General features: G+C 41.4%; 1 protein-coding gene across 1 annotated transcript; it reads left to right on the top strand.

The window, feature by feature from the left end:
* Nucleotides 1-189: 189 nt before the first annotated feature.
* swap70b (switching B cell complex subunit SWAP70b) lies at nucleotides 190-25,125 on the top strand. Its single transcript, XM_026312205.2, has 12 exons — nucleotides 190-377; nucleotides 2,737-2,877; nucleotides 8,793-8,966; nucleotides 10,086-10,313; nucleotides 11,171-11,317; nucleotides 11,555-11,663; nucleotides 11,877-12,058; nucleotides 16,282-16,389; nucleotides 16,903-17,069; nucleotides 18,205-18,403; nucleotides 18,971-19,067; nucleotides 23,738-25,125. Exons 1-12 carry the CDS (start codon nucleotides 282-284, stop codon nucleotides 23,854-23,856), a joined length of 1,767 nt encoding a protein of 588 aa, XP_026167990.1. The 5' UTR covers nucleotides 190-281; the 3' UTR covers nucleotides 23,857-25,125.
* The last annotated feature ends 614 nt before the right edge of the window (nucleotides 25,126-25,739 follow it).

Raw genomic sequence — 25,739 nt, 5'->3', positions numbered from 1 at the left:
TATTGATATAATTAATATTGAAGATTACTGGCTGAGGTTAGTATATACTGGGACAATGATGATCCCAAACACTCACAATATGAGAGAACCAATGAAATGAGTGCGTCTCTCGCTGAGCGGTGCTGCAGCTCTTCATCCTCATGCCAAACACGCAGCGCGTCATGTGACTTTTCCTCATCGAGTCCAGCTCAGACGGTTCAGACGCGCAGAGCAAAGAGGGGAAGAGTCAGACACGCAGCCAGAGAGGAGACCAGAGAAAAGACGAGTTTAATCTCAGCACTATGGGCCTGCGGGACGAGCTTCTGAAGTCCATATGGCACGCGTTTACGGCTCTGGATGTGGACAAGAGCGGGAAGGTCTCCAAATCACAACTGAAGGTAAACTCCTAAACTTATTTCACTGTTTCCAGGAGCCTGAGCTGGTGTGGTCAGCCAGGAAACAACAGTCCAACTGTGGCAAATGTTTAAACATCTCGGCTTTTTCACGCTGAACGTGTTTCCTCTGCTGCTGCTGCTGGAAAAACAAGCGCGCTTCAGTTTCTGAGCCGAGACGCACCTGTTGGTGATCTCACTCTGATTAACACAGCAGAAACTACTGATCACTGCGGGAATGTAGAGAGTCCACAGGATGGTAGAGTCAGGACGAGTAATGTGACAGCATTTGACATTAAAAACACCCGAGGCAATAAACAAGGCACCAAAAATCTCTTCATCAAAGTGACGCCATTATACATTATAAACACCTAAAATCTAACTTTCTTTATTCCACGAGTCCACAAACAGCTCGTCCACATTTATCTTTATGATGCTAAAATAAAATTCAGTAAATATTCTCAGCCTGTAAACTAAGTTTCCTGTTCTCTGTATAGAATATATATATATATATATATATATATATATACATACATACATACATACATGTTTCCAGCTGCTCCTAAACCCAAAGCAAACAAGGTGCTGTCCAGTGTTGACATCAGCATCTGTCTCAATCACAGAGCATCTTCTCTGACTTCTCTTCTCTCTTTATTAAACTGGTCTGGAACCAGCTGAATACAGGAAAGTCCAGAACATCTCCAGTTGAAGTATAAATACTTTAAATGTGTAGAGAAAACTGTATTGAACAGACTAAATGCTGAAAACCGACAATAAGTTGATTTAATATTCATGAGGACTAAGCTGCTGCTGCTGATCGGTCTGTCCTTGGTTTTGATGCAAAATGAAAGTTAGTATAAGTTATATATTTTAAAAACAAGCCTCATTGCGTTTTTATTTGTTTTCGGACATGAAAAATGCACAAAATCGATTCAGTGCTTCTCTGGATTTACGGTAGTGACGTAACCCGTTGTCGTTTCGTGCACGTGAGTTTTGCCAGGTAACCTTGTGTAATGGCGGTGAGGTTCAGAGGAAGACAAAGAAGAAAACGAAAGAAATGTAGTCATGCTAGGTTCAGTTCTACACACAGCACCACAGAAAAGCACAACACAACCTTTATTTGGAGTAAAACCTGTTGTTCTTCTGGAAGTTCCTACACCTGTTCCAGGTATGTTTGTCCAGCCACGTGCGTCACTTTATAAGAATTTATTTTATTTTTCTAACAGATAATACACACTGGCGTCTTTCTGAGTGTTTTTGTTTACACTGGTTACTTACTTTACTTATGTTACTTGTTGATATTTGGTCTTCCTGTTGTTAAGATGCTTTACATGTTTTGTTTTGTCAGAAGCCCAAAAATATTTAGTTTGCAAGTAAATAAAAATGTGTTTTCTGCATCTTATGGGAGAAATAATTCCCAGTTCATTAAGGTGATTAGTTCCATCCTCAGCTTTAATGTTTGTCAAACCGCTGACAGGAGGCTTCAGTGTAAGGTGCCACTAAGTTGTGTTACAGGATTTAAGGTCCCACTAAGTTGTGTTACAGGATTTAAGGTCCCACTAAGTTGTGTTACAGGATTTAAGGTCCCACTAAGTTGTGTTACAGGATTTAAGGTCCAACTAAGTTGTGTTACAGGATTTAAGGTCCAACTAAGTTGTTACAGGATTTAAGGTCCAACTAAGTTGTGTTACAGGATTTAAGGTCCCACTAAGTTGTTACAGGATTTAAGGTCCCACTAAGTTGTGTTACAGGATTTAAGGTCCCACTAAGTTGTGTTACAGGATTTAAGGTCCAACTAAGTTGTTACAGGATTTAAGGTCCCACTAAGTTGTGTTACAGGATTTAAGGTCCCACTAAGTTGTGTTACAGGATTTAAGGTCCCACTAAGTTGTGTTACAGGATTTAAGGTCCCACTAAGTTGTGTTACAGGATTTAAGGTCCCACTAAGTTGTGTTACAGGATTTAAGGTCCCACTAAGTTGTGTTACAGGATGTAAGGTCCCTGTATCTTGGTCTGTGCAGCAGTTTGTCCTGCATGTTAAATTCATTAGTATGAAGGCCACACTGACACACAGTTCACCAACCAACATTTACTTCATGACACTGTATCTTCAGCAGTGTTTCAAGTCTCTGACCAGACTTATACAGCTGATTGAAGCTCAATGCTTCTCTTACAAAATAATGACTTATTGATTTTGTAAATAGATTGAGGATGTCACATTGTGCTCTGGGAAATTACGAAAGTTTTCAGACAGTTTATAGACCAAACATTTCATCTTTTAATTGAAAGAATATTTCAAATGAAAATATTAGCTAGTCTGCCCTGTAATCATTTGTAAAACACATGTTTTTTCCCATAATTCCAGGTGCTGTCCCACAACTTATGTACAGTGATGAAGATCCCACATGACCCTGTGGCGTTGGAGGAGCATTTTAAAGATGACGACGAGGGTCCTGTCTCCAACCAGGGATACATGCCGTACCTGAACAAGTTCATCCTGGACAAGGTGAGTCAATAACGCTCATTCATACTGAGGCAACAGCTGTGCAGCACATCTGGACAAAATGTGTTGACACTTTAAATTAAGCCCAAGTGGTGAAGTGCTGTTTTTATCAAGGAAGTTGGTTGTTTAAATCCTAATAAATAATAATAATTATGTATATTTCACGGGCTGGTTGCCAGGGTTTTTGTGCACTGTCTGATGAATCATTTAAAAATGGGACAGGAAGTGGTGTCTCTAGTGTCTCTACCTCCTCCACCTTAAGCCCTTTGTGGTGGTGTTACAGTTTGTCTTGTCCCTAAACTAGTCACGCCTGCCAGCCAGTGAAGGTTGTATGAAGTGTTTTTTGAACCATGTGTAGTCATTTAGAACAGATCAGTCACCCTCATACGTACAAGTCACGCTTGCTTTGTTCAGCTGAAAATGAGCACAACACAAACTCTGCTCTTCCTTTTTGTTTGCTAAGCTACAGATTTGTTAGCATCATGTTGTGACCCAACAACAACAACAGTTAAATTCGCTGTCTAACTCCTCACCAAAGCAGACATGACTAAGTCTGGATCATAAATGGCTGAACTGTGCTGCTGTGGAGCTCAGCTGTTTGCCAGCTCTGGACCTGGGTCCAGTCTTGTACGGTTTGTTGCAACCATGCTTCCATAGTTCACATCATAATGAAACTGAACATGGTTTGAGCAGCAAAGAGCGTTTGGTATGGGGTGAGCTTGTTTTGAGTTTCTCTAGAGGGTGAAAAGAAAAGAACTGATGATGTGGCAAATCTCCCATTATTACACTTGGGACTGTTTTATTGCACCACAGAAGTCCATTGATTGACACACATCGTGCTGGTGTCACGCTCTTTTGTGTCCTCCAGACGTCGTACCGTGCTCAGCTCAGACAGCAGCACAAAAGCTGTTGTTGAACTCTGGGTCATTCAGTTTGCCTGTCCCTCTGTGATGATGTCATAGCAGGTCACGGCCCGAATGGAGCGGCGATGATGCTTGTGCGTATCGTGATGAGAGAAAAAGCATTTTATCTCTGTGTTGTCATGGGAATAGGAGCAGAGAGTCCTCGATGGAGTTCTGTTTGTGTGATGTCATGGCGATGGAGAATGGCTGTTGCCATGGTGAAAGGTCTGGAATTATGTCATCATTAAGAGACTGAGGTCACAGAGCAAATGAATTTGTCCTTAGAGGATACTGAATTGATTATCAGAATAGTTGCAGATCAATTGTCTGATCAACTTCCGATCAGTTCTGTATCAGCAAATATGTCCTGTATCCGACCGCAACCCACATGTTGTTATTGCTGCATCAAATGGAAATATTCTACATATGTTATGAATCATTTTCTACACATTCCTTAAATTTCAGACTCTCACATTTGGATTCTTTGGAAACTTTCCACTGGAATTAAAATAAATGTGTGTGTGTGTGTTGGAGTTAAAGCTGCTGCAGTGTGTCTGGAAGGACCCACCCACCGGGCCTTCAGAGAGCGGTATAATGCTCGATTTAGATTCAGGAAAAGCGACATGACGTCATGGGCAGACAGCAAGTGCCCCAACAAATGTAGGTTTCCATGCACATACACTCACACCAACACCACACCCACCCATTGAAGTGGAGGTGACCAGGTCACAGAGACCGAGGGCGGCGCTCAGTGCATTCAACTGCTCTCACTCCTGAGGAAACTCCACCCGGTCACACAAGGAAACTGTGCATGCATGTGTGCACGTGTGTGTGTTGTAAGCAGAAACTGAGAAAGCAGGAAAACCAAGAATCCCATTTTACGCATTAATGGGGTTACCGGTTGAGAAAAATGGAACTCCATGAAAAAAAAACAGAGAATCCCCAGAATAATGATCCGTGTGAATCCTCCTGAGTGTGTCTTTACTTTCACCGGCTCGCTCCTCTGAATAAACGGCAGACCCCTGACATTTTGTCTTATCCGAGCACAAAGACGACGGCAGCTGTGTCAGCGTGGTGAGACTGTTGAGCTCTCTGAAAACGGTTGGGTTGGCAGATGATGATGTGTAGCATTCTTCAGAAATAAGTGAACCTCAGTGACCAGGACATGTCCTGAGTGTGTGTCAGAGCGACACACACCTTATGGGTCGCACTGACTGCAAAACAGATCGTCCGCTAACTTTATTCCATTGGAAGAGATGGCAAACAAAAGTGATTGAGCCTTCAACAGCCTGAATAAGCCAAATCAGTTACTGTGTGTTTAGTACAAAACTCATCACTGTGTGTTTTTCTGGGCAGTGTTTGCTGAACTGCAGCAGACCAGCAACAGGGAATGAAAGCTTGTACTAAAAACACCAATTTGAAAGTCTGAATTCTCATAACATTGAGAACTATATTTAGTGTTTTTGTCATCTGGCCTTAACTGCTAATTATATCTACCAGCACAATCCGTTTGACCGGAATGGGAACATTGGTTTCACTGTGGTTTTTCAGGTCTGACCTCATGTATAGCAATAGTTGAGAAAGCCTCAGGTCTCAGCACATTAACCAGACAAGCACCTGCAGATTATTATGGTCATTTTGTGCTTTAGACCATTAAAAACTTTTCTTCTTTCCACTTTTTTCAAGTGACTTTCATGTCGTGTCTCGACTGTTTTGTATTTGATTTGCAGCAAACTGTGATGGCTGTTGATCCTGTTTAACTGGTAACATGGCATCTCACTAACATCCTGTGTGTTCCTGTCTGCCCCACTGGTTTTACTTCTGTGGAGTCTCTGTGCTGCTGCTGCAGGTTTGGATGCAGCAGATAAGGCTGGAGGTTAGATCCTGAATCCTAATGAACATGTGGTGGTGGTGGTGGAGGGGGGGGGCACTGACAAGGCTCTTATTGTTGAAGTGTAGAGACCAAGAGGGAGTGAGTGTGACAGACGCAGCCAGAGGAGGAACAGAAAAAGACGAGAGAGCCAGAGAGCAACAAGATGAGTGTGACACAATGTTAGACAAAGCTGATTCATTCACAGTCACGTATAAAACCAGACGAGTCAGTCACCTGAACACAACCTCATCAGCCTCATGCTGCTGAGTAAATGCCAGGACGGGATATTTCTGTCTGCAGTTTGAAACGTGATGAGAGGATCATTGATACCTCACCCACAATCACCAGAGCATTAAACCCCTGTAGGCTTTAGAGGTAGTTAGAAAAAATGTTGCTAGTTTCTTTTTTTCACAAAACCTGCAGCTGTTCTGGTTCAATAAATCTCTGTCACAATAAATGTTTAGACTTAAAATTAACTAAATTATAACCTGCACATTCAGACAAGTATAAGAACATAAAAATAATTTTCATGTTTTGGGCTCACACATGTTTAAACTGTGTTAATGTTAGTTAAAATATGTCTTCACAAGGAGCACGAGTTGTTCTGCAGCTTTTATCACAACACACCTTCTGTTGTTGTTGTTGTTTGTTTGTTTTGAATGAATTAGCACAGAGGCTGGATCAGACTGTTGAAGGTGTGTGTGGCTCTGCAGGGCCTCTCTGTTGCTGTGTGTTATATTTCTGTTTGGGTCAAAACGTGGGGGGTTCATATGAAGTCATGAGTTATCGAGGTAGACGCCCAGGCTGATGTGCCCTCCAGTTGTTGCTAGTTATGTTGTGATTACTGTGAAATAATGTTGTTGGATGATGGGTAGAGGCAGGTGATGGGACAAAGACAGAGGGTGATGGGTTTTTGGAAATGGGGCAAAGGGAGATTTGTCTTCATGTAATCTTGGCCTGACATGTTCTGGAAAACAACAACTCTCTACATTTGTGGCAACAGGTCCATGAAATGTTTCCACGTCTGGTCTGTTCATTCCCCAGAACAGAAATCAGGTACATGACAACGATACTTTGTGATGACATGAGGCTCATATTTCCACCAAACCTATGGAAGAATGTGGAGATTCCAGTGGAGTTTCTGAGCTCTGACCGCAGTGAGAACGTGTTGGAGCTCCGTCCTTTTGGGGAAAACAAATATCCGAGGCGTAGTGATGGACAGTAGAGTTGTGTTTGTGAAAACTACTGCAGCTGCTGATCTTAGTGAAGGACTGAAGTATATTTACCGACACTTTCTGAGCCCACACACGGCTGAGACTTTCAGCGATTTTTTAAATTTTTTTTGGGTGGAGTGTCGCTTTAACATCTAGCACAGGTTTCCACACAGGCACTTACCCTGAATTAGCACAATAGAGAGTTACATCAGATCCTGTGTTGCCTTAGAGAAGCTGAGACTACTTCACTGTGCTCATTCACTTGGGCTGAATGTGTTTCTCGTCCTCATGCTGCACAGAAAATACAAGTAATTAAACAACTCTGAGGATTCAGGATGATGTTTCCTGGTGGAGCAGCTCCGCACTGCAGAGTTTATTTTGATGTGAAATGAATCCACTGGCTCAGTCTTCTGTTTATTTTCAGTGGGTAACAGTGCTGAGCTGTATTTACACCGATGAGTCGTCACAGCTCAGAGTTGGGGCTCTTAGGAAATCAGCTCTAAGAAAAAGTGTGGTGAGTTGTACACGGGGAAGATGTGGTGGTGCATTTCAACACCTCGAGCCCCAGCTTATGGTACAGAACAGACATCTGATGGTACTGATTCGCTGCTCACATACTTGAACATCTGTCTGCTCAAACCACAGCTGTAATAACCTCCTCACATTTGTCACACACAAGCGGTTTTGAAGAGAAACCTAAACTGTAAACGTGGCGAGTCCAGTTTTTTAATGGTGCTGTGTCTGGGCTGTTTTGGGGGTTTGCCGATGGTTCGTTTGACGGGACGGCCGCCAGCAGGGCGAGATGTGCTGCTCACCCACGTGGCTCCGCGGTCGTCCTGCCAGGAGTCTCCATGGAGACGCCACTGTTCATCGGCTCAAGAAAAACATTTCCCCTGCACAGCAGCGATTGTACCTTTTCAAAAGCCTTTCTCCAATTTTGCTCTGGAATTTGAACCCTAGAGTTTTTTTGTTTTTGTTTTTTATTTTTTTTGTACTTAAACAAACCACTTTCCTTGGTTCTTTTGGCAGTGGTTCATGCCATTTCTCTGAGGACGCACTGAAAATATGGTTTAAATCTAAAGAAATGAAAGAATTCTGGGCGTTCTTTAGCCCGACAGCCTGTGTGTGGTCTTCATTGGTGACTCAGCATTCAGGATATTTGCTTCTCTGTTCTTTCTCTCTCATACATGCTTCAAACCGCAGGTTTAATATGTTTGCTGTCACTTTTAACATAAAAAAGATGTTTTTTAGTGTCTGTGGTTAAGTTTAGTGCGTCTATGTTTGATAAAAATATGTGATAAGTCACTAAATAGAACAAAAGTGGAGTTGCCAGGTTGGAAAAAAATCATTTTTGCACATATTTATTCTTCGTACTTGGCAGAAGCAGAGCTGATATTATTTATTAAAACATGTTCATATAATGTTTGCAGCCCTTTTCCAGAAGCAAAGTGTCCACACAGTCCAAACGTTTGGGGGTTTCTCACAATCTGAAAGGTCCATCATGTAGTGAAGTTAGTAAAAGCATAAAGCTTTTATGATCAGTGACATATTTGAATGTGGATCCTCAAAATTAAACACTTTCTTCCTTTTTTTTGCCTCTGACCATTTAGACTCATGCATTTAATGTTTTAGTTGGTCAGAGATGAGATTGAACTATTTCATGTACTTGAAACACTAAAACTGATTAGATTGTTCCATAAAATGAAACCTGTAATTATAATCAGTGATGTAGTGGAGTAAAATGATAGAATTAGCATATAATACAAATACTTAAGTAAAATGCAACGACCTCAAAATTGCATTAAGTTCAGTAAATGTTTTATTTAATTTCCACTTCTGGAAGAGCCGAGATCTCAGACCACCCTCCTTGAATCTGCTGATGTTTTACTCCCCACAAACTGAAACAGCTGCTGCTCTGCTCTGCCGCAGGTGACGGGCAACTTCGACCGGCAGGACTTCAACAAAATGTGCTGGACTTTGTGCTCCAGGAAAAACCTGGATCTGTGCCAGCTGTTCATCTCCAACGAGGAGGCCTTCAAGATCTGGTGCATCTTCAACTTTCTGTCCGAGGACAGATACCCGCTGATCATCGTCACCGAGGAGGTGGGTGTTAAATCTAGTAAATAGTTTAGTGGCACTTTGCACTAACCGTTGTTTGTTTTTCACAGCTCAGAGAGGTTATTATTAAACATGTGTGATTAACTCACTGCTGGCTGCTGCCTCAACGTATTAGAACTGAGGACTACATGCAGCAGTTTCCTGTTTTGTGATGACTATCTGAGTTCACTGCACCTAACAGACAATACACAGTGAGCTGAGGAATATGGCTTTGAGGCTGTGAATGTGCTTCTGCTACAGACGCTGAACTGAATTAAGATTTTCTTGAATGTAGCTGATTGTCAGTTTGTGAATGGATCTTGCTGTGGTCTTGCATTATCGCTGTATTTCCCCATCATTTATGTTTCTCAGTTAGACACCGGGTGTGTTTAGAGGTTTTGCTCTCTCCGTTCTGGACGGAGTAGATGAACATTTGGGTGTTTGGCCTCATGCCCCTGCTGATGTATGACCTGCATCAGTTTAACACTGTTAATGAACATGATAAGATGGAACCCGAGGTCCATCTGTGGGGGCGGAGAAGCTTCATGTATGAATTAAATGAATGATTTCAGAACAGCTGTTGGTGTTAAAGGTTAATGCAGCACTGACATTGAGTATTTACCTGAAAACCTGCTGGTCTGAATGTGGCACCGATGTTTACCAGTGTGCACTTCAGATTTTTCATGAGGAAGTTACCGTACAGCATTTGTCTCTGTGTCGGTGTTAACTTCCCGCTCCAGTCCTGGCTCATCTAACTGCTGTTCAGTGAAAGATCACAGGGGTCAGACGTTTAGGTGAACTGGTGTCTGGTGCATGTGCTGCTTCACTGCGTCAGTAACAGACCAGTGTAAAACGTCTGTTGCACAAGTGCAGAAAAGGAAGTTTCCAGCTTCCTGTTCTTTTACAAATACTGGAAGATTTTATTGTTGGGTGTAAAAACATCAGAGCTGAATCACAGGAAGATCATTTGGCAAAAAAAAAAGGTGAATTTATAAAGAAAGAATAAAAATAAAATACACTGCAGGGAATAATACAAACAAGCAGCTGTATGTTTTCAATAAAACTCACATTGTGCATTTGTTTGACGTCGTGTGTGTGTTTAACCATTTATGTCCCCATACACAGATCGAGTACTTCCTGCGTAAACTGACAGAGGCGATGGGGGGCAGCTGGGTGGAGGAGCGTTTTGAGGACTACAAGCTGCAGCTGCACTCGAAGCAGCAGCGTCTGAGCGCCTGGGAGCTCATCAGCCTGGTGGGGTCGGGCCACTTCAGTAAGGGCATGGACCGCCAGGCGCTCTCCATGGGCATCAGCGAGGTTTACCAGGAGCTGATCCTGGACGTGCTGAAACAGGTGGGCAGACTCCTGCACAGACAGAGCTCTAACAACAGCGTCAGCTCCATCCTCTTAGTTACCTGCCACACATTTCTGTTGTTGAAGGCACAGGTGTAGCAGGTACCACTTGAAATTCCTTTAAAACAGTGAGTCTTTACCCAGGATTAAGAATAATCAGGCTCCAGTCTTAGCTAGGACTGACACTACCAACTGTTTTTCTGATGCATTATTGAACCGATTAGGTGACTAGTCTAAGTGACACATTTTCCTCCAAGAAATAAATTTGAGCTTTTCATTTAAGCCATTTTATCTTTTCAAAAAAAGTATAAGGCAGCAGAAACAAAAAGAGAGAGAGAGACGTTTGTTTTAAGGAGTTGACTCTGATATGAGTTAAACTTTAAGTTCACATCCACAAAACAAAACACTAATAAAAAATGATTTTTAGCATGAACGTCATTGATGACACCAGCTGATCACAGCAGTCCTAATCTTAACTCACAGATTCAGGATAAAAACTAACAATGAACTGATCCCTAATAAAGTCTAATGAGTCTGGGGCTGGGAAACGTCTCTTGGGCCTTGACAAAACAAACGCAACAGGTAAAAAAAAGAAACCTCTGAACAACAGGGACAAAATGCACAGGGGGGAGTTAAACAGAACAATGAAATGAAAACAGACACAAAATGTGGACTGGTGATAAAACAAATTTAAAATAGGGAAGTGAGAGTTTGTGGTCATGTGAAGCAGGACTGTGTATCGTCATTTGAGTATGTGTGAAGGTTTTACTGAGGTACAAGAAAGATGAAGCTGTTCGTTACTGTGATGGAGTCGTAGAGGCAGCAGTATGGTCATGGCCTTTTCTCTGTTTCTGCAGGGATACATGATGAAGAAAGGTCACAAGAGGAAGAACTGGACAGAGCGCTGGTTCGTGCTCAAGCCAAACTCCATCTCCTACTATGTTGGTGAAGACCAGGCCGAGAAGAAAGGAGACATCCTACTGGATGGGAACTGCAGTGTGGAGGTAACCTGCTGGTTTTAATGTTCTGAGTGTCAGGAACATCACCTGCTCTATCAAGGGCCAATTAAATCATGTGTTTACAGCAGCAAAGTGATGATGGCTAATATATTCAAATGAAACTGGGGGGCGGGGGTCGATGTAACACACACAGGAGACATTCATTGTGGTGTCCTCTTCATATGTGCACAGATGTGTGTATTTATCAGCTGGTAGAGTCATTAGCTGCTGTTTTTGCTGCAGCCTTTACAAGATAAAGAGGGAAAGAAGTGTCTCTTCCTCATCAAGTCGTCACACAAGAGCTTTGAGATCAGCGCGTCGGACAAGAAGAAGAAGCAGGAGTGGATTCACGGTGAGTAATGACTCAAAATCACAGGTGTTGTCATGACTGATAACATTATTCATTTCTGCTGGTGTAAGTCATAATGTGTCATTCACTCCCTACTGCTGCATGTGCGCACTCTGACCTTTGTGTAAACTCCACGTTTCTTCATTCATCATCTGGATCAGGACTCTGCATGAAATGTCGACATGATTTTTATTTTTCCTCCACGTCTCCTCTCAGCCATCCACAACTGCGTGAGTCTGCTGCGTCAGGACCGGCCGGCGCCGCACCGCGAGGCTCGGCAGAAGCGACGAGAGATGCGACTGAAGCAGCAGGCTGAACAGGAGGAGCTGGAGCTGAGGATGAGGGAGCTGCAGACGTCCAACGAGGTCAAACAGCTGGAGCTGGAGAACATGAGGAAGGTGAGGAGAAAACAGACACACACACCTAAACACACTGTTTAAATAGCACCAGGTCGCTCCAGCTGAAATTGATGCAGTGTGGAAGCATTTCTGCAACATGAGGACGGCAGCAGTAATCCAAGAAAACAAGGCAAACATTAGACCTGTCAACATAGTGTGTTTAAACAAAGTGACTGGAATCCAGTAAAACACCCCTGTAGTAAATATACAAAGATAGAAACTTCATAAAGGTGTAAAATCAGAGGCAGAGTTGTTGTCCAGCTGTACCTAATAAAGTGGCCAAATGTGGACCTTGTTATTTAAAAGATAAAGATAAATAAATGTGATGGAAAGCCTCTAAACATGGAAAACCCCACACAGATACACACTGACGGCAAAACAAAGAGCTGCATCGACAGAATGAAGGAATTAAAGGTTGTCAGGTTTAGAGGCTGATGTGATGTGAACTAACAAACTTTATCTGTAGACACATTTTAGAATATAAATATTCATCCTCAGACTGTAGCTCTAACAATTAAACAGAACCAAAACGCAGCATCTGTCTTCTATTGACAAAACAAAACGAAAAGCAAATATCAAGGAAGTAATTTGCTGCAGTTTGTTAGTGTGAGTAAACGTGTGGGGTTTTCCCAGAGGAGAGGAGGAGACATTCCCAGGGTCGAGTACAAAGTGCACTGTGGGAACATGTGTTGTTCCTAAGTAACTTTTGAAGTAGCACAGATTGTGTATCTTTGCAGTTTGAAAAGAGACTTTGTGTTTCAAACTGGGTGGCACAGATTTTCATTTTTTTATAGCTGACTCGGCTGTTTGCACATGACGTCTCTGTTCTTCCTCAGATTGAAAATAAACCTGTAGGATCTTTATTCATCTGCAGCATCAGTCACTTATTGGCACGACATGAAGAACCTCGTGCCCCTTTTTCACCGAGGCAGTTCCCTGGCTGGTTTGGAGCCAGTGCCTCATTCTGAACCAGTTCTTTGTGTTTCGACAGACGAAAAACTGGTTCTAGCTTGGCACCAACTCTCTGCTGGTCTAGAATTAAGACTTGTTTATGTCAGGAGCTGTGGGCAGGATTATTGTGTCCAGCAAGACCAGGTGTGAGCGTGTTTGGATACCAGTATTAGGGACCAGATCGTGATTGTGGTATTTAGCAAAACACAGAGATGTTTTTTATGAATATTTATTTCAAGTAAATATTGTTAGAATCATTTGTTTTGAGGAAGAAAAATTACTTTTGTTCGTGTGAAGTGCAGGAAGCCCAGAGGGGAGAGACAGCAGAGTGAAAATATGATTATTTATTTAAAACAGAATCATTTGTTCACGTTGCTGCATCAGGCAACAAAGAGGAGTCTGCTTTTATTTTGTCAGCTGAGACAGGAAGAACATGTTCACACAGACAGGAGTAAAATCAGTCTCCTCTGAAGAGACGTTCAGAGTGTTGCACGTGAAAAATGCAGAGAATTGAAAAAAGTAGTAGGAGGAAAAGTTACTGTGTGAGAGAAAAGTTAAAAGTCCAGCTCCTGTCTCACCTCCACACATTCACGGTGTGAAGTGGGTGTGAATGTTGGGTTGTTGGTTTCAGAAAGGCCGGGAGATGGTCCCTACACAGACCCCCGGGAACAGGAAGGGCTTTTAAAAAGCTGTTTGACCGTGTGAAAGGCACGTCTGATGGAGGACAGTGGCTGGTATTGACCCTAAGCATGACGGGTCAGATCTTCTCTCCCAGCACAACACACAGTGAATGTCCACCTGACCGACGGGAACCATGCACCATTATGGTTGTTATTGATATTGTCTCTCTGGTTAGCTTTTAGTGCTGTGTCAAAAGATGTGCCCTCCTTTTCCAGCTGTGTAGGTCAACGTATCAAGTGCGCATTCCTTGTAGCTTACTGAATTTCTTCTCTTTACCTTGTGATAGGATAAAACTGCAGACATATTCATGGTGTTATAAAAAGTGCTGGGCAGCGTTTTGGTATCTCCTGGGTCTGAGCAGTGCAGATGAGTCAGGATTCCTGTAGAACATTGAGGCTTCATGTTCCATCTGAAGCTTTTGTCTTATTAATTCTTGATGTGAGGAGGAAAGAAGTCAGGAGGAAATGCAGCATATACATCTTTTCTCAGTCCCACAATTACTGTAGTACAATTACTGATGACACAACAGCTGCAGGGAAACTGTGTCAAACCTGACTAACTAAATTCCTCATGTCCTAAAAATAGCACAGGGCGCTCTTATCAGTAATTTCCCTACAATGCTGCTCTCAGTCACACTGTGGCCGCAGTGTTACGCACGACAATTGAAGTAGGTCATCCAGAATCTGTGAATTCACTGCTGGGTCATGAATACCAATAGAAGACCAGTTCCCCTCCACACACTGATGAATAGTCGGCCACTTGCTGCAAACAGAGGAATGTGGACTGAAACAGGGAGGGGGGGCAGAGGTGTCATAGTCTCCATTAAGTACATTTCACCAGGTAATGTTGAACCTTAAACCTGATCGACCTGCTCGTCTGTTAAACTGTTAAAACTCACTGATCATGTGGATTCGACAGACACTGACTGACGTGCGGCTGTTTCCTGTTAAAACTCTATCGCGAATGAGATTCACAGGAAGTGTCAAAACCTAAAACAACCTGTAGCTTTACACTTTCAGCCGTTACTGTTCCACTAATAATCCATTCACAGCTGTTACTAGCCTGTCAGAGGTTATGATACATGTTGATTCAAATACTAAAGCAGTGTTTATGTTCAGGGTAGTGTTTGTTTGGCTTATCGACAACACACTGGCCACTTTATTAAGTACAGTCTGATACAACAGCACAGCTGTAAATCCAGACTAGGCAGATTATAACTTTCATTTTATGTCAGTTAAACTTTGTTTGTTATTTGTAGGGAGCGACTGGGTTTTATTCACTGGGTGTTTCTAATATTCTTCCTCCCTCATGAAGTCCAAAAAAAAAAAATTGAAGCAATGATAAACAGAAATAATATCAGTCAAAACTGAACATCATCCTCCGTAAAGGTAATTTCTGGGTGTTGCATCGGCATCCCTAACAAATTGACCACTATATATCTGTCCAGTTTGAGGAACAGGTGACTCTTTACAAAATGCTTCACTACAGCCGATGACTTTAATAAAAAAAAATAAATCACAAACAGCAGCGACCAAAAAAAAAAATCTCCTTCCATGTTGTTTTTCAGTGAAACTAAAAACTGCAAATGACCATAATCTGGCTGACTGGGTTTGCACTGTAATGTAAGACACAGTAGACGACAACAGTTTGTCTTTGTCTGGGACCACACTGCTCTTCACTGAATGCTCAGCTATCTGCCATTGAGGTGCGAGTCTCCAGCTCACATAGTTGGTTGCATGAATGCACAATGAACACACATGTATGGGCAGAGAAAGAGAGACGGGCTCAGGCTCATCTGCAGCGTCTGTGGACTCTTTCACACACACACACACACACATACAAATAAACAATAGGCCATCAGTACCTCACACTGCACTGCCATAAATCGCAGTCTGCAGATAGTTTACAGCTGGGTCACATGAGTCAATGTAAGGTTACTGCTCAAACACCCACATACTTTAATTCACTGAAATCATTTATTTGAAATCACAGCATGTTGGATAGTTTGACTCCGGTACAGCGACTCTATCTGTGCTGTGTGTACATAGAAATGTAAATCAGGTAAAAGGTTGTGACACATTGTTAAATGTAGATTTACAGTGTGAAGTGTGTTAAAGGGCTGGAGACGCACTGGAAGGTAGAGACGAGTCAGCTCTCAAGATATTTCAAGAATGGTGACTAAGAATCTGGATGTTTTAGGTGCAGATGAGGATGTTACGGTTGTTTTAGAGCAGAAGCCATAGATTCCCTCACAATCCGTTAGAACCAACGTGGTTATGTTACTCTGCAGTTTGTCTGGATTTGTAAAAACTCCACAAAAACAGTACATGTTAAAATCTCTCAGCCTAATTTTCTTTTTAACACTAGTAGGAAATACTGTTTTAGCAGGGGCAGTATTTTGTTCATGCTTAATTCCTCTTTAGAGTTTGCTGATGTATCTAGATCACAGCTCGTTTCCAGGCCTTTTTACTACAATGACCAGTTTAGCTCTGTCTGAATGGAGATGTGTAAAACCTGCTGCAACATGAGCTGAAGTGTTTCTACCTTTTTGTTTCTGTTCACCTCGTATTATTTATTTATTTCATTTCCAGGCTCTGGACGAGGCGGCAGCAAATGCTGCAGAAGAAGAAAGGCGGCGTCTACAAACCCAAACCGAACTCCAGGACCGGTACAGGGTGGAACTGGACAGAGAGAAAATGGTACACGGTCACACCTCGTCATCTTCCTCAGTCAAGTGATAGAGAAAGAGCAACTGAAATACAGTTTTTAATACAACACCTGCTTCTTTTTTTTTTATTACGGTTTGTTTGGTAAATGCAACCATCAAAAATCATCTGCTCTGCCTTGCTGCCTCTGCTGATAACATCTTGTCATGCTCAGCGGAGTGCAGCCTGGTTGTGGTCAACCTGCAGATATTTTCTGATTATTTCTTGACTCTGATGTGACATTTCTGGTTTCAAAGAAGACAGAGCACAAGTAGAACTTTACCTGGGTACAGAGCAACTAAGCTTGAACACAATTATCTAATGCACATATTCATAGAAGCTGGAATTAGAGAAATTGTTGAAAGTTCAGTCAGTCAGCACATGAAAACAAACTGTTGTGCAGTTGTCACTTAAAGGGGCTGCTGATAAACAGCCTCTTTAGAGTGAGGGCATCTTTAGGAGTGTGTAGTACAAAAACTCTTCAGTTTGTATTTCTCTGTGTATCAGGTGCGACAGCAGATGGAGGAGCAGGTGGCCCAGAAGTCGACTGAGCTGGAGCAGTACCTGCAGCGGGTCCGCGAGCTGGAGGACATGTACCGTCAGCTGGAGGATGCTCTGGAGGACGAGAGGCGTGCCAGACAGGACGAAGAGGCCGTCCGTAGGCTGCAAGCACGGTCAGTCCACAAACAACACACATTTGGCCTTTCATTGACAGTGGACTGCAGAGAGGTGGACCCATGTCAGAACAAAACAAAAAAAGGAGCATAGCATCAGTTTTCTGTCCTGTGTTGTTCACTGTACCCTCCAACAAGACATGGACAGATGACTGTGATGTTATTTATCAAAGCAGCTGCTTTTATCTCGGCCTGAATAACATCTGTTTAGTTGAACACTAATAAAAAAGCACCATCTGTTTTTGTAAAAGTTTTAGTTCGTGGTCATGAATAAAAACATAGACGTACAGGTGTTTCTGGTCTAACAGGCCACGACAATACTGAAGCAATCCAAGCTGCTAGTCGGCTTGTCGTCTGCTCCTCAGATAGTATGAACAGTTAACCGTCCACGGGAGTCCTTTAAGATAAAGCCACCTCCATTCAGCTTTGCAGCTCTTTGTTCACACAGAGCCAGACATTCAACTCCTACTTCCCTCTCTCCACCATGTTTCCTCTCTCGTCCTTCCTTCCTCTATGCTGACATTTACTTTCCACCTCATGTTTGACTAACCATTGGTGAGCATGTCAGCACCACTGCACTGACCACAATGTTTAACCTATTTTTGATTATCTAGGGCATTTAGTGGATGCTTTCATCAAACAGCCTCCGTACACATGTGGCCCGAGCTTACAGCCCTGTGAAAAGTAGTCAAAGATTAATAGGTGTGTTTAGGCTAGGGACCGACTTTGTCTCTAGTGTGGTGAAATGGAGATAAACAACATGTTCCCCCCCCCCAGTGTTCATACTGGATAACCCAAATTGAAGCATTATAATGTCTTATTGTGGATGAAAGCTTCCCAACTCAAGCAACACAGGCTGTTTATTTGGAAAAGTTCGACACTGGGAACATGTCACAGATTGATGCATCTTTTGTTTCTGCATGTTTGCTCTGCTGCACCACTGTAGTTCCTTTTATGTGTTTATCCCTTTTCAGATCACTGGCTGCCTTCACCTAAAACATGAGTCACTGACTCCACTATAGCACCACCTGCTGCCACACCCCTATACTGAAACCATTAACAGTGTTTTATGAGAAGAGTACATATATAAAACATTATACTCTATTTTACTCATATTCATGTCTGTTGGCAACAGGTTATTGGAGGAGGAGGCCATGAAGAGGGCAGAGCTGGAGCAGGTTCACCTGCGGCAGCAGCGGGCAATCTCAGAGACAGAAGCTGAGAAACAGGAGCTTGAGAAGGAACGGCTGGCAAAAGAGAGTGCCCTGCAGGCTGCAATGAAACAACTTGAACAGCTGGAGGAAGAGAGAAAAGAGGCCCTGGAGCAATACCAGGTCAGCACTCAACACAACACTACTGCTTTCCTTAAACCACCCAGCCCAGGCTTTTTAAATTAGTTGGCAAGGCTTATAAATATAGTGAAATCCTGTAGTTGTGCTTTTAAACTTTTGAAAGGGAAAAGTTAAAGTATTACCTCTTTTATATAAAGTCTTGCATTTATTAATTTGTATTACTACTTTGACTACGTATGGATAACATAAAGCTAAATGATAATCAACCCCATTAACCCACTTTTAATACAGGAGTGTAACGGTTCTCCTATAAAACTAAAACTGCTGTGACTGATGTTTACACACAAATCTCTGTGCAATGCATTAATAAATATTTTTAATGCAGTACTGTCGTACTTTTAGGTTTTAATAGCTACCATGACCGTCAGTGTGTTCCAAATAAACAGAAACTTTCCAACAATGCAATTAGTTCAGATGCTTTGAAGTGCTGGGCAATGTAAATTAAATGTAAATGTTTAACTCTTACAATACATCTCTAAAGAAAGAAAAATGCTTTTCTTGTATTTTCTTGTTTGTAAATGCTCTGTGTTTTTTTCTTGTGTGTGTCAGATGGTGTCAAAGAAGCTGGAAGACGCAGCCAACAACACAAAGACTTGGAAGCACAAGGTGGCTGAACACGAGGGCTTGTTACGGCTCATCCAACCAGGTAACAACACTCGAAGAGAGGACATTTTATCTAGTTCTTAAAACTTGATTTTAGGATTTAAGGTTAGAGTTAAAATTGCACGAACCCGAGGAATCAATGTTCAGAGTAGTTGGTTGATTTGGGGGCTGTGGGTTAAATGCTGAAATGTCCCTAATGTCTCCTCAAAGGCCCTATGATAGTAACATTGGCCTAAAAGTGTTAAAGCATCACACTCCCACCAGGATTTGAACCTGATACTTCTATTCGATAGAATAGATGTGTTACATACACCACAGGAGTTAATGAATAGCTTTACCACCATCCTCAATCTAACTGCTCATGTGTCACCTCTCCTATGTCCCTCAAAAGCACAGACACTCTAGTACAGTGGCCACAGACCAAAGATTTTCAGCTACCACAACAAATATCACTATTAAAAAAATACAATCAGGCTGAGAAACCTACAGCTAATTTAATCAATACCAATTTCAATGTGACATTTCAGCATCAAGTGGATGTGTTCTACAGGGTGGGCCATTTATATGGATACACCTTAATAAAATTTTAAAGGGTCAAAAAAGTTTTTTCAATAGGAAGAGGGTCATGTGACACATCAAACTTATTGGGAATTTCACAAGAAAAACAATGGTGTGCTTGGTTTTAACGTAACTTTATTCTTTCATGAGTTATTTACAAGTTTCTGACCACTTATAAAATGTGTTCGGGAGACCTTGGGGGCCATTCAACTGGCCCACGACGACCAATCCAGTTTCCTGAAAAGTGGATTGGTCGTCGTGGGCCAGTTGAATGGCCCCCAAGGTCTCCCGATCTGACCCCCTTAGACTTTTATCTTTGGGGTCATCTGAAGGCAATTGTCTATGGTGTGAAGATACGAGATGTGCAGCACCTGAAACTACGGATACTGGAAGCCTGTGCTGGCATTTCTCCTGTGGTGTTGCTGTCAGTGTGTGAAGAGTGGGAGAAGAGGGTTGCGTTGACAATCCATCACAATGGGCAGCACATTGAACACATTTTATAAGTGGTCAGAAACTTGTAAATAAAAGAATGAAAGAATAAAGTTACATTAAAACCAAGAACACCATTGTTTTTCTTGTGAAATTCCCAATAAGTTTGATGTGTCACATGACCCTCTTCCTATTGAAAAAACAAAAGTTGGATCCAAGATGGCCGACTTCCAAATGGCCACCATGGTCACCACCCATCTTGAAAAGTTTGCCCCCTCACATATACTAATGTGCCACAAACAGGACGTTAATATCACCAACCATTCCCATTTTATTAAGGTGTATCCATATAAATGGCCCACCCTGTAGTTTAGGGTCAAGATGGTGTTAAGAATTGTTGCATGTCCTTAGGCTTTGGATACTGGTGTTGTAGCTGCTAGTGGCACTAGTTGAGGTCCATGCAACCAATTGCTGTTTATTTCTTGATGTGTGTGTATATGAATGCCATCCTGTTCAGTGACAAAAGTGTGCAAGTGCTGCAGCTGTAACTGTTCATGCCTGTGAAATGTGAGGAACTATATACATACATATATATATATATATATATGTATGTATTTCTTTTTAATTATTAATGGACTACCTCTCCCATGAGTCCTTGTGTCAGTAGGGGAAAGGAATAATACTTTATTACATAAAAAGTCTGCTTTACTTCCTCACATTATGCCTGGTGTCAACATGCACACACTTGCAGTTTTGTCACTGAACTGGATGACGTTTACCGTATTTTCCGGACTATAAGTCACACTTGTTTTACTCCTCTGGCTTGTAGTGAGACATGACGCATATGTGTGTATTTACAGTCATTTTGTTGTGTTAGATGGCACTGTTGATTCGATTTAAGATACTAGTGTATGGCAGTAGTAGTTTAGTGTGTTTTTACTTTAACTGCTAGTGTAACACCAGTAAAAATTGCAACCAAACCAAAAGTTGGGAGTGAGTGTTGGCATTCAGGCAACATGAGGGAAGTGGACACGCTGTCTCATCTTCTCCCAGATGCTGGTGGAGTTGTGTAATGTTAATTGGCACAAATCAATGAATTTCGTAATACAGTTCTGCTTATTATGTCTAACCTACGTTCTTCATAGGCCAATTTAGACAATCTTTTTTTTCTGTTTAACAAGGGTTGTTTTTACTAAAAGCAACCAATATTCTGGTGTGACTTAGTCTGGAAAATACAGTATATACACAAGAAGAAATAAATAACAGTTGGTGGCACAAATGTTGACTGCTGAGCGCCCTCTACTGGCAGGGAGTGGTGTTTATACAGCTGTTTCCAACTGTGGTAAAACAGTGGGGAAACATTCAAACCACGGCACATTTGGCATTAGATGGTGCTTCCTCTACATCAGGTGTGGACAGCCAGTAATGTGTGCAATAGCAGGGAGATAAATTTGTGAGTAGTGGCATATTGCAACAAAGCACCTACCTGGTGATGTTATTTTCTGATGCATTCAGGCCTAGTTTCAGCAATCCCTGGACTGAAAATACATGGCTGAAATTAGTTTCCTCCTGGGTGACCGAGCTCTTCACCTTATCTCTAAGAGAGGGCCCGGCCACTCTGTGGAGGAAACTCATTTCAGCCTCTTGTATCCGAGATCTTGTTCTTTCGGTCCTGAGCTTTGACAAGGACAAGATCTCGGATACAAGAGGCTGAAATGAGTCGAGTTCCCCCCCCGAGTGGCTGGGCCCTGCCTTAGAGATAGGGTGAAGAGCTGGGTCACCCAGGGGAAAACTCATTTCAGCCGCTTGTATCCAAGATCTTGTTCTTTCCGTCATGAGCTTTGGGTCAAGACCAAAAGGACAAGATCTGAGGTACAAGTGGCTGAAATGAGTTTCCCCTGCAGAGTGGCTGGGCCCTGCCTTAGAGATAGGGTGAAGAGCTCAGTCACCCAGTAGGAAACGCTGCATGTATCCCAGATCTTGTCCTTTCAGTCATGACTCTCTGCTTCGGCCACTGCCCCCATGACCTGGCTGCAGACATAGCAGAAGAAAATGGATAGACAGATTGAATATCTGCTCTGTCATAGATTTAAAAAAAAAAAAAAACATTCCTGTGTTTTAGCAATTAAAGTCTTCATCATCATCATCATCAGTCAATATTGTTGCCTTTGGTCTGTTTCTGCTAGATATTAAGCAACCACTTGATCAATATGGGAAGGTGAAAGGTCACATCATTATGGACAAGTCTGGCCTGGTTTTTACATCACTATACTACTAAATACTATCCAGATAATACACACACATCTTAATACTCATTTTCAATACAGAGAGGACTGACAGCATATGATTTTGGACAATACATCAAGAGAACTTTCTCAGACAATTACAGAAAGAGGAAAAATCCTGTGCCAGTGTACTGTATCGCTTTCAATGTATATATTCAGAGGTTCTTTCTATAAGAGCCGTTTTAATCTATCTCCACCCCTTATTTTGTTGCATGGACCATATTAAATATTTTGAGTACACTGTCATGGTTAGCCTCATTGTAATATTATACCAATTAACAGGTAAATTAAAAAGGCTCTTACAAAGACACTTTTTGGATATACACGTTGAAAGCTACACAATATCCTGGTTAACTATACCAAGCAGAACTGTTTCCTGTTTCAGACAGTGTGAGCTACAGTGGTCCTATTTCAGACACTTCTGGACTTTACGTGGTATTTTGTTTTATTTTGTTAGTGTGAAGGACAGCAATACTGTACAGAATATGTTTTCAGCATTGATGCAAACTTGAAAAAATCTAATAGTACTTAGTTTTTATACCGTGTTTCTGAAAAAGGACCACACCAGCTCATGGCTAAATCACCAACATTAGCTCATTACGCTTTTGTCATCTCTGGTTAACACAAATCAAAAGTAAATGATTAATATAATATACCACTAGTAAGAATGAGTTATATTTTTATCCAACTACACAACCATTTGTTAATGCTAAGATTTTAATTAGAGCTGTCAACGTTAACACATTAACACATGCAATTAATCTAACAATTTTAATGCGTTAATTTTTAACAGTGATTGACAGCACTAATTTTAATAAAATGCTAAAAAGTGTCCAAGTTAGGACAGCTATGCTAACCTTTATTTAACCAGGAGTTTAAAGAGGAACTGGACTTTGTCTCTGATTTTGTTACTTAAGTATCTTGTCCAATATCATGTACAGTCTGTGTACTTTGTACTGAAAATCTTGATAGTATGTATAATTCTTGTTTTTTCTCTATTGTTTGACTTTCACCTGCCCATACCGATCATGTGATTACATGTAGTTTCTAGAAAAAAACAGTCCAAAGGTGTGTTTTTTTTCCTATGATTCAATAGCCATGATATATTAAACACTTTTTAGATGTGTTCCCCTCCTGAGTGCTTTAATTATCTCCAAAAATACTTTAGAGGTTATTAAGCTAAAAAGCACCAGAGGGATCAGTTTTCTACACTCGAGCAGCACTAGAGGAATTTGAAGGTAACAGTTTTGCTGAATTTAAATGCCAATTACAGTAATTTATGAACTACAATTATTGTGTTATCAAGTTCTGTTGTAACTTACAAGGCAGCTCAGTTGCAGAAAACTGTAGTTAAGGTAAAATACCCAAGGTTAATATTCATCTTGAATGAAAAATGCCTACCTCTTTACCGAACCAGTCTCTTGAATCTTTCCTTTTCCAGGTTCCAAGGGTCAGCAGCTGATCACCAACTGGGGCCCAGCAGCCTTTTCTGAAGCAGAGCTCAACCTGAGAATGAAGAAATGGCAGGAAATGAAGAACCAGCCGACCCAGTCTCAGTAGCGCTGCTGTAAACCCTGAACCTTGAGCGTGTCTAGAACTCAGAAGAGATGATAAACCAGAGCTGCTGGGATAGTGTCGCCTGTGCTAAACCATATCTAAACAGTGACTGGAAGGAATTCGCTGATAACTGGATATTCAGTGGAATTGCCAGGATGAAATAAGGCATTATGTTAAGGGGGCATTAAGTAATTAATGAATTTCAGTAAGAACCAGTACTGATAAATCTGGTGTACTGTCACTGTAGGCCAACATAGATTACAGGAGTAGTTCACAGACTTAAGGCACATTTTTACTAAACCTAACAGGGATCCAACAAACATACAGATGATAACATAAGGGAAAATGCTGGAATAAGGCTTTTTTGTACCCTCTGTGGCTGAGTATAACAGAGCAGCTGAAGCTGTATTAGTCTGCTTAGTGGGCGGGGACTTTTCTTTGCAAAATAAGGATACAAGATGTACAATGAATTATAAAAGCCTAACAGCTCACTTAGAGAAGCTGGGTCATTATTAATAATCTTTAACCTGAACCTAACAGCTACACAAGCCATAGTATACAATTCATTTTGGGCCACAGAGAATGAAACAGTAACTCTATACAGTATACACTGTCATCTTTCAACAATTTAGCACTGATCCAACATTTAAACTTGTACATAACCAACTTTATGACAGCATGTGTGATAACTGGATGAATTTAGAAAGCTGACCCCATGAACTTTAGACCATGAGGGCCTCCTTAGGACCAGTGTTTAGTACATTATTGAGGCTACCAGTCTTTTCTACAATGTCAGTTAGTATTTCATTTTTTTTAAACCTGTTGCTGATTTGCAGCTTATTAGTCACAAGCAGAAGTGTGTTCACTCCACTACCATTTATTTGTCCTGTTCTTATCCATTACATGCACTACTTTTGACCTATCCAACACAAATAGCTTGAGCACATTTGAAGTCCAAACTTAGGAACTGGTGAGCAGCATTTATCTTGATGGAAGCTTTTTGATAAAACATGAACTACTGAAAGTGCTACATACTACTCTGGTTCTTTCCTCTAAACTCTCCGGGACCATTTTGCATAAAAAATAATTTTTGTACATATATTAACAATGGTTTTCTCTTTTTTTCTGATTGTTTTCCTTTCTGAAGTTAAGAAGCATGAATGCAGCATAGCTGTGGCCAAGAATGACATGTCTAATGTAAAGTCAACTACGTTTAACAAAGCTGTCTTCTACAAAAACAGTCTGAATTGAAATACAATTCACTAAATCTTGTCGAAGTGTTCTCTTCTCCACTTTCTCTGACCTAGATTTATCTGTGTAATTGGCCCCTACACATTTCCTGCTTGTAATCAGTGTGCCAGAAATACAGCACTTCAAACATAGATGGTACTATTAACCATATATACATGCGCAAAGACCTGGAGACTGAACTATATAATAAAATACTGAGTAACTTGATTTCTCCATAGATCTGAACACAATAAATAATATAGATGACAGCTAAAACTACAGAAGATGTTTAAATTACAAACATTAGACCAGTAACACTTAGCTGACAGATTATCATTACTTTCTTACAGAAGTGACAAATATGGAGGCGTTTTCTCTTTCATATCATTAAATCATCATCTTAGATAAAACACATGAAGACACTGGCTTGGGGAAACTGGTATGGAAATTTGTCAGTATATTCTGACAATTTAGAGACTAATTGAATAATCAAGAAAATAATTGCCATATTAGCTGACACTGAAAACCACTGCCAGTTGCAGCCCTAAATTATGTACACAATACTTGACAACCATACATGTCAATCTGAAACAAGTGCCTCAACCCTCTTATGTGCACCAGAGGGAGCCAAACTGCCAGAAACACTGCACTACAGA

This window comes from Mastacembelus armatus, chromosome 6 (assembly GCF_900324485.2).
Source record: "Mastacembelus armatus chromosome 6, fMasArm1.2, whole genome shotgun sequence".
NCBI lineage: Eukaryota > Metazoa > Chordata > Actinopteri > Synbranchiformes > Mastacembelidae > Mastacembelus > Mastacembelus armatus.
Note: the sequence above shows the minus strand (reverse complement) of the source record. Positions and strands in the feature narration are given on the sequence as shown.

What these genes read in the sequence shown, in the direction of transcription:
- swap70b (XM_026312205.2), top strand. Translation starts at nt 282, where the DNA reads ATGGGCCTGCGGGACGAGCTTCTGAAGTCCATATGGCACGCGTTTACG. An exon ending in TGATCATCGTCACCGAGGAG is followed by an intron (nt 8,967 to 10,085) that starts GTGGGTGTTAAA and finishes CCCCATACACAG; the next exon opens with ATCGAGTACTTCCTGCGTAA. An exon ending in GTTACGGCTCATCCAACCAG is followed by an intron (nt 19,068 to 23,737) that starts GTAACAACACTC and finishes TTCCTTTTCCAG; the next exon opens with GTTCCAAGGGTCAGCAGCTG.